This window comes from Pygoscelis adeliae, unplaced genomic scaffold (assembly GCF_000699105.1).
Source record: "Pygoscelis adeliae isolate BGI_AS28 unplaced genomic scaffold, ASM69910v1 Scaffold84, whole genome shotgun sequence".
Taxonomy (NCBI): Eukaryota; Metazoa; Chordata; class Aves; order Sphenisciformes; family Spheniscidae; genus Pygoscelis; species Pygoscelis adeliae.
In genome coordinates this window covers 4610996-4619162 of record NW_008824754.1, presented here as the reverse complement: position 1 = coordinate 4619162, position 8167 = coordinate 4610996, and the positions used below count along the sequence as shown (strand labels likewise).

General features: G+C 48.8%; 2 protein-coding genes across 2 annotated transcripts in view; one reads left to right on the top strand and one right to left on the bottom strand.

Annotated features, from left to right (window-relative positions):
• Positions 1–2293, bottom strand: part of NARS2 (asparaginyl-tRNA synthetase 2, mitochondrial (putative)) — a 58454-nt gene extending 56161 nt beyond the window's left edge. The window contains exon 1 of the mRNA XM_009323484.1: positions 2195–2293. Coding sequence (XP_009321759.1) covers positions 2195–2293 — 99 coding nt within the window. The remainder of the gene's footprint in view (positions 1–2194) is intronic.
• Positions 2294–4695: 2402 nt separating this feature from the next.
• Positions 4696–6223, top strand: LOC103916489 (DLA class II histocompatibility antigen, DR-1 beta chain-like). The gene is given in 4 exon segments (XM_009323483.1): positions 4696–4732; positions 4819–5082; positions 5737–6018; positions 6093–6223. Coding segments are annotated over 4 exon segments (714 nt in total).
• The last annotated feature ends 1944 nt before the right edge of the window (positions 6224–8167 follow it).

Sequence of the window (8167 nt, the reverse complement as noted above, 5' to 3'; positions counted from 1 at the left end):
AGGCTGAGAGAGTTGGGGTTGTTCAGCCTGGAGAAGAGAAGGCTTTGGGGAGACCTTATTGCAGCCTGTCAGTACTTAAAGGGGCCTTATAAGAAAGATGGAGAGAGACTTTTTACCAAGGCCTGTAGTGACAGGACAAGGGGCAACGGTTTTAAACTGTAAGAGGGTAGATTTAAATTGGACATAAGGAAGAAATTCTTCACTATGAGGGTGGTGAGGCACTGGAACAGGTTGCCCAGAGAAATTGTGGATGCCTCCTCCATGGAAGTGTTCAAGGCTAGGCTGGACGGGGCTTTGAGCAATCTGATCTAGCTGAAGATGTCCCTGTCCTTGGCAGGGGGGTTGGACTAGATGGTCTTTAAAGGTCCCTTCCAACCCAAACCATTCTATGAAAAAGGGGTAAAATCAGCACCGCTTCCCCACGCAGCCCGGACTTTGCTGCTCTGTTCTGCCCTTTGCCTCCGCGTCCCTCTTCTGTGCAGTCACACTGCGGGAAGGCAGCGGCTGAATATGTCTGCTGTGCTTGTGGTCAGAGGTTGTCCCATTCCTGTGCATCAATCTTTGGAGTACAGTGGGTGAAACAAGAGACAGCATCAGTGTGATGCCCCAGGGCCCGGAGATGCTGGGAGGCAGCTTTGGCAGTGACACTGCTTGTAGGGAGACAAATCCCTGCCTCGCTGCAAAGTCTCAGGTAAAAAAAGAATTGCTGGCCAGAGACCTCATTTAAAAGAAACAAGCTGGGCTCATGGGAAAGAGAAGAGAAGAGAAAAGCTTTGTAGATGCCTGGTTTTGACTTTCCCCCGTGATGGTTTTTATCTGTGCATGAAAAGCTTCTTGTCCTCAAAGTCCCCATGCTGCTTGCCAGGGCCTTCCTTCACCTCTGCCTTTGCTTTCAGTAAGCCCATGTCCCCACCCGTGGCTCTCAGTCTAGACCTGAGCTCCAAGCTGCCTTGAAAGGCTGTCCCGAGGAATTAGAGCTGCAGAGCAGGGGCACGGGCATAACCAGGTGGATGAGAAAGACATTCAGAGGAAGGTCAGGAGACCGCAGGGAGGGGTGCAGGGAGGGTAGGTGAGAACCAGGCTAGAAGTGCATCCTCAGCCAACGAGGACAACTTGTCCAATGTCCATCCCCCGTGCCACTGCAAGGAATCGGGCAGACCGCCTGGACACGCGCAGGTTACTGCCTCAGTGCTGGGTGGAAACACAGGGACACACATGTCTTGGTGCTCCTGAGTGAGGAAAATTAGTTTTGTTTTGATGCCAATCACCATGCCCTCCTGTAAGGGCCAGCATTGAGCTTTGCTGTATGTTGGTACAGTGTTGTGATGTGGTTTCTTACAGGATCACAGCACAGGAAGGAGCTGGTACTGCTGCGGTGTCAGGCAGAGATGCAGGATGTAAATTGGTAGGAAATTAGTGCTCTATCGTTCAGGGAACTCCTGGCTTAATGTGAGAATTAAATGAGTGTGTAATGACTGTTCAGTGCACGTTACGTGTTCTCTCTGCCCGGTCACAGATGGTGCTTTTATTACTGCTCTCAGCTATAGGTTTTTCCTGTCTTGTTCGGCCCATAGTGTCCCAAAATATTTTTTCCAGGGTTATTTGACTCATAAAAGCCTCTCCAGGCCAGAAAAACAATTAATTTAGGGAATAGTTAGGGAGTAACACCAATGACAGTGTTTAAATGCGCCAGGAAAGGGGTAAGATCCCTCCCCTCACACCTGTCTGCTCAAGGGCCAACTGTGGGTCTTTGAAGAGAAGGGGGTAATGTGGTGAAGTCTGGCCTCAAATTTCTAGGGCTGGACTTGAACTTTTCCCATACAGCTGAATATCCTTCCTTCTGCAGACCAAACGGTATCACTGGAGAGGGCAGGAGTTTGGCCCATCGGTCCCCAGAAGAAAATGAGGATGCAGCACTAGCTGAGTGCAAAGCTGATGGTCTCCCGCATGGCTTTTCTGCCCTCAGAGCTCAGCTCTACGTCAACTGCTGCTCCATAAACCTCTATCTGCTCCATACTCCCTTTTGCTGAGTTCCTCACCTGGGGCTGACACTTACTTACGTTGCTGTGAGCCCTTCCAAGCTCCTGGACTGCAGACAGTGTTCGTGTTCTGACAGGCACAGTCTCCAGCAATTTTTTTAAGAGGGCAGGGGGACAGACAGGGATTACTGTGTTCCCAGAGCTCTCCAACAAACATCGACTTGTTCCAAATAGAGCTGACCATCCTCTTTTCGCTGCTGGATCCTCTTCTCACTGGCCAGCAGTTTGACAACGTCCATACCATGAACGTCCATAGCCCCACTGATGACCCCAGGTCTCGGGTTGTTTCAGTAGGTCCATACGGGTCTATACAGTGCTGGAGCTGACTCATAGCTCTGTTCCCTCTCTGGTACGTGAGCTCGGCGTTTCGGAGCCAGTTTGGGTGTCTGCAAAGGACACAACAGTGTCTGAATGTATATTTTGTTTCTTTCCCTGCAGAGCAGAGCTCTTCTAAAAGCTCTCCAGAGGGCACTGGTGCTGTTTGTGGATCAGATTAGTAATGACAGTCTGGACTGGGGGCAGGAAGCCAGTTGTCAAGGTGTCTGCAGAGAGGGAGGTTTAAAGGATGGTGAGAAACAGTGATTCTCCTGTATTTCCAGCTGGCCATGGGGGCTGTGGAGAAAGCATGGAGCAGTGGTGGGAAAGGGCTTCCAAACAGGTAGTGTCAGTTTTTGGGTGGGAGCGGAGAATCAGCCTTATGCTTGTAGGGCACCACCTCCTTGGCACCATCCATATAGCAATGCCCAGCCTTCACCCGGCAGGAGAAGTGCTCTGAAATGCCTCCTCTGTGGATGTTTCAGCCTGGTGCTTTAGCTCCAGACTGTCTCCCCACGGAGCCTGCTCACCCATGCCCTCTACATCTTTCTGTTCCTTCACTTCGTCCTTTCTAGCAGGTGGAGGAGGACGAGCTCCATGCAGTTCTGCTTTTGAAGTGAATCTGTCCTTGTTCCCTTCTGATTCTGAAGCTTTTAGCCTCAGATCCTCCAGATCTGGCCAGGGAGTGGGACTCCTAAGAAAGGCAAGGAACAGGGTGGAAGTGGTACAAAGCAAGAAATCAAATCTTGCCTCCTCCAAGATGACTCTCATCTGTCTGGTGTCTGATGACACAAACCTGTTTTTTCCACATAGTTTGGAATTGGAGGTACTGTTGCAGAAAAACTCTCCCCTCAGGGCTGGGCATGTGGAAATCTTTTCCATCTCTCCTTCTGAGAGCCGTGAAGCTGTGTTGCCTAGTAGTGGCATCTCTTTCTGATTTGGAGGGCTCTTTCGGTGAGGGCTTTTATCAGCAGTGGTGTCCACTGTTCATGGACCTCTGATCTGGATTCCTGAGCATCCCCAGAAAGTCCAGCATCCTTCTGACTACATTGCCAGGAGATCAACTTGTACCTTCTACTTGAAGCTTGACGTAGTGCCTTCTGGGCAGATAAAGGACTATGCATGCAGGGCATAAGCATGTCCTCCCAAAAGGAAGAAAAGTAAGGCAGATAAATCCGTGTTAACCTGTGGATAATACGCGGTTCTTCAATTTGACAGAGTCCCCACAGTTTTGAAGTTTTCTTGCTGTACCAGTGGATGCCCTTTGGTGTCCTTAAAGGTCCTAGTTTGAAACTTAGATGCACAAGATAGTCAACATCCTGCTGTGCCTTAGACGTAGGAATGGGGACGCTGTGATTGGAAAATGCTGGCCTTTTTTCAGTGATACCTTGGTAACCTGAAAAGAAGCACATTTGTCTTTATTCCAAAGTAAAGGATTTGTATTTCTTTGTTTCACAGCAGTACCTTTCTGATGAAATGAGATGCAATATGTAACACATTCCTTCCAATAAATAAAGTTGATTCTCCTTAAGCAAACCACTAGTTTAGATATTTCATTCTTTCTGTCTCAACTTCCAGGTTTTTTTTCTGAAAGCTTCACTGAAAACAAAACCAAAGCAGATGCAAAAACTGCTTCTTACCATGTCCTTCAAATTTTTCTTTATGTTTCCCAGCAGAGGAAGAAAAGGGGAGACCCTGTCCTTCTGTCAGAGGGTAACACATGACTTGGCCTGGCTGACTTTAGGTTTCAGGGCAGGGCCAGCTTTGTGGTGCCACTCTTTGCCCAGGTTGGTGGGTGAGTAAACACAATGCTCCGAGATGCTCTAAGTTTGCTCTGCTGGGGCTAGGCTGTATTCACAGTCCTCTGAGAGCACCCCTGGGTCCCAGGAAGGAGCCAGCCCAGAGATAACACCCCAAGTATGGAGCCCCGGGAGTCGCACAGCAGTATCTGAGCTGCTTTGTTGACTGTTCTGCTCTGATAGCACTCATTTGTGGTGTCTGCTGGCAAAACCCTTATTCTGCCTTCCTCCAGAAAAGATTCTAGCAAAAGGCAGAAATTGAACCCTTTCCTGCCTGGTTACCCAGTGATGTTGCCCGATACTGGTACTGAGTGGATCCGTAGCGAGGGGCTGTCCAATCCACTCAGTGTTCGGGAACTTCCTCAAGTTCCTTCACTCAGAGTGTTGCTGAGAAGTTTCTACTTTGACCTGAGATGTGGTTGTTAGCAGTCTAGCTCTCTCTTCAAGCTTTCCGCCCCCCCCCAACGTGAGCAACAGTAGCCTCTCTGGGGATTCCCGGGTTCAAAACCTCCTGGTTTGTGGCTCTGGCTGTAATGATAGGGATGAGGAGCAACATGACTCTTCGTACAGACCCTCCAGGTGAGCAGAGATCCTGGATATTCAGGGACAAGGGAAAGCAGCAGGAAGATGTCCATCCTGACCTTGTCCCATGTGTCTCCCCCAAGAGCATTTCCTGCTGCAGTGAAAGCAGGAGTGTCACTACACGAGTGGCACTCAGCCGGTGAGGTACCTGGACAGGTTCATCTGGGACTGGCAGGAGATCTGTTCCTGTGACAGTGAGGTGGGTTTCTACACGGCCCGCATAGAGCTGAGACGGGCAATTGCTGAGTATTGGAACAGGCTGCAGTGGCTTAGCTACTGGTGGGCTTCAAGGGAGAAATACTGCAGCTATAACTGGAGGAGGACTCAGAGTGTGATGGACAGGAGAAGCGAGTCTTTGGAGGGGAGGAGAAGAGGAGAGTGACATGGGGAATCTTGGCTTCCCCAGCCTGGGACCATGTTTAACGCCCTCTGCCATCTCCCTGTTTGGCAGCCACTGGACGTCAGAGGAGCTCAGTGGATGGTGGGAGATAGGTCTGAGTTCAGTGGGGCAGGGGGAGAATGATGCCATGGACTGGAGCGGTTAACATCGTTATTGTGAGTCTAAGACTGAAGGAAATGACTTGCAGGAGCCCTGCAGAAAACCATGGGACAGGACTCCCAAGTCTAACGAATGCACCTCCCCTCCTGCCAATTCCTGGAGCAATGGACCCACCTGAGATGTGGGAGAAGACATGAAATGCTCCTACAAGATGTTTCTGGTAGAAGCAGAGTGCATCTTCCATTACGGTCCTTCACTGAGGGAAGAAAGAAAGAGGATTAAAGATGAATGTGGCTGGGAGATGTGTAATGAGAGGTCATGTTGAAGGCAGCGGGTCTGGAACAAAGGATGTGTTGACAAAAGGGTTTGGAGGAGAAATCCATAGGTCGTGTTGCTACGAACGATTCCCGAGGAGGATGGAGCAGGAAGAGAGGAGCGACCTGTCTGCCAGCGCTGTCTCCTGTCTGCCAGCACTCTCCATCTCTCTCTTTCTCTGTTTCAGTTAAACTCAGAGTAAAAATTTCTCCCATGCAAACGGACCTGTGGGGCTATCCCAACTAGCTGGTTTGTTCTGTAACAAGGTTTTCTTCTTCCGAAATTAAGATCAAGTGGTTCAAAAATGGGCAGGAGGAGATGGACAAAGTTGTGTATGAGGACCTCCTCCTAAATGGAGATTAGTCTTTCCAGATCCTGGTCACTTTGGAAGTCACACCGAAGCAAGGGGTTGTCTATGCTTGCCAGGCGGAGCATGTCAGCCTGCCAGTGCCCGTCACTGTGGTCTGGGGTAAGAAACTGGAAATGGGGAGATCAGGCAATGTCTAGCCTGGGCCTTAACTCTCTGGACTGCTCTTCCAATAGAAACAAGCTCTGGATCTGCTGTGAGCAAGAAGGTGACTGGAACACTGGGCTTTGTGCTGGGCTTAGACTTCATCGTGGTGGGACTCATCATCTATCAGAAGAAAAAGAAAGGTGAATTATTCATGAGCTAAGTAGAAACCCGTTCTTAATGGGGCTGCAGAGAGATGTTTTAAAGCCTGTAAGGCTTCACTAGAATTTAGATTTACCATGATAATTTCCTTGGGTTCCCAGCATTCAAGTGGGTTTTATATGGTCTAATCCAATATCTGCAGAAGTCAGTGATAGCTTTTAATTTATTTTATCTGATGTTAGATTGGGCTTTCAGTGATGAGAAGCCATTTTAGAACTATCATCAGCTGCTGAAAGGTCAGCCCAGTCCTCTGAAATGCGGTCCTAGGCTATGGTTATGGTTTCTTATGAGTATCAAATTAGCTACTTCATTCCCAAATGTCTCCACATTGCTTTGTTGCAGACATATTTTGTAGACTCTAGAAGCAAATACATTCATACTTATTTATAGAAGGATTAAATACCTTTCTTTTGAAATGGCGCAGGGTAAAAAAGAGAGAACATTATCTTCCAGAAAGCTGCATTCTTGTTCTCAAAATGTTGATTTGCTGAGTAACAGCTTCTTATCCCAGCCTTTGCTTTCTGCTTTCTAATAATTTAAGATTATTAGAATCACAAACAAGTACTGGGTAAGGCATTGTTGTGTGATGGTGCAACGAGGAATATCCTTCAGCTTAATCTTGTACTATTATTTTTTCCTAAGCAAACTCCCTTAAGCAAGCCACATCCAATGTAGCCCTTGTTAATTCTCAGCCTATGGGTTGAGGTCACCAGCATCAGGAGGACCTGAATTCCCTGCCCACCATCACAGCTGTTATTAACTAGGGAAGAGAAGGCTTGGTGCTGAAAACACTGAAACCCCTTTCCTCAGACCCAAACCTCCTCCCAGTGAACTATGAGGAGAACGGCATACAGATTTGACTCTGTAGGAAGCAGTTTTCCAGCCTGCCCAGAGCCTGAACTCATTGCACCTGTGTTGTTCAGGGCCCTGCATTGTCCAAATTATAAATGCTTTGGGTAGATCTCCAAGGTCATCTGAAAAACTGGATTCCCCTGCCATAAATAAATCCCCTGCCAGAACAGCATCTGGCAGGGCTGCCATGGGCTCTCTGAAGCTCAGCTGACCCCATGGATCTTAGCAGCTCTGTGCGGTGGGTTAGCACGGGACCACCGTGCACTTGGAGATGACAGGGAGAAGGAGCAGGGTGGCAGCTGCTCCAGGACTTCAGAGCAGAGATGCATCCACGGACTGTTAGGATGAACATGGCAACCACAGGAAAATCATTCGGAGGGCGAACGCGGGAGACTCTGCTAACAGGAGCCTGGAGGAGCTTTTCCTATCCCTCAGTCTGGCTGGCACAGTGACTGGCAATGCTCCAAAGCCTGCGTGAGAAGTTCCTCCACCCACTTCTGCTCTTTTTTCCTGCAGGGCTGCCATGCCTGCCTGCTGCAGCCACGGAGGACGGCAACATGGAAAGGGACACAGTGCTGGGTGGCTAAGTTCACAGCAAACCTCTGTGAATCTGTTTCTGTCTCTCAGAGTTAAGAGGATCTGTTGCTCCCTGCTCTTTCCCAACACCATTCCCTTTCCTCCTAGTGTTGCCCACATTAGCAGGGTACTGCCTCTTCTCCTCTCAGAAGAACTGTGAATTTGCAGTTGTCAGACTTGTCAAGAGTAATCTCAGGAACTGGCGTTGGGCCATTGAGGCTGGGAGGGACTCTGCTCCTGCATGAAGCTGCAGGAGGAAAGCTAGAGCTCTCCAGCCCTGCACACACCTGGAGAGAGAAGAGAGGAATAAATAATAGCATTTCTAAGGGATGTTTTGTACTTCGAGCGATTTATCTAAGGGTCTGAAAGGATTTAATAACTGAGAGCTAATTAAATGTACTAATTAACCCGGTGTTTAATCTCAGCTCTTCGCTAGCTTTCTGTGCTGCTGAAGCAGAGATGTAGTCCTGTATATCATGACATCCAGCCACTTTGCTTAATTGTGATTCCTCTGCAC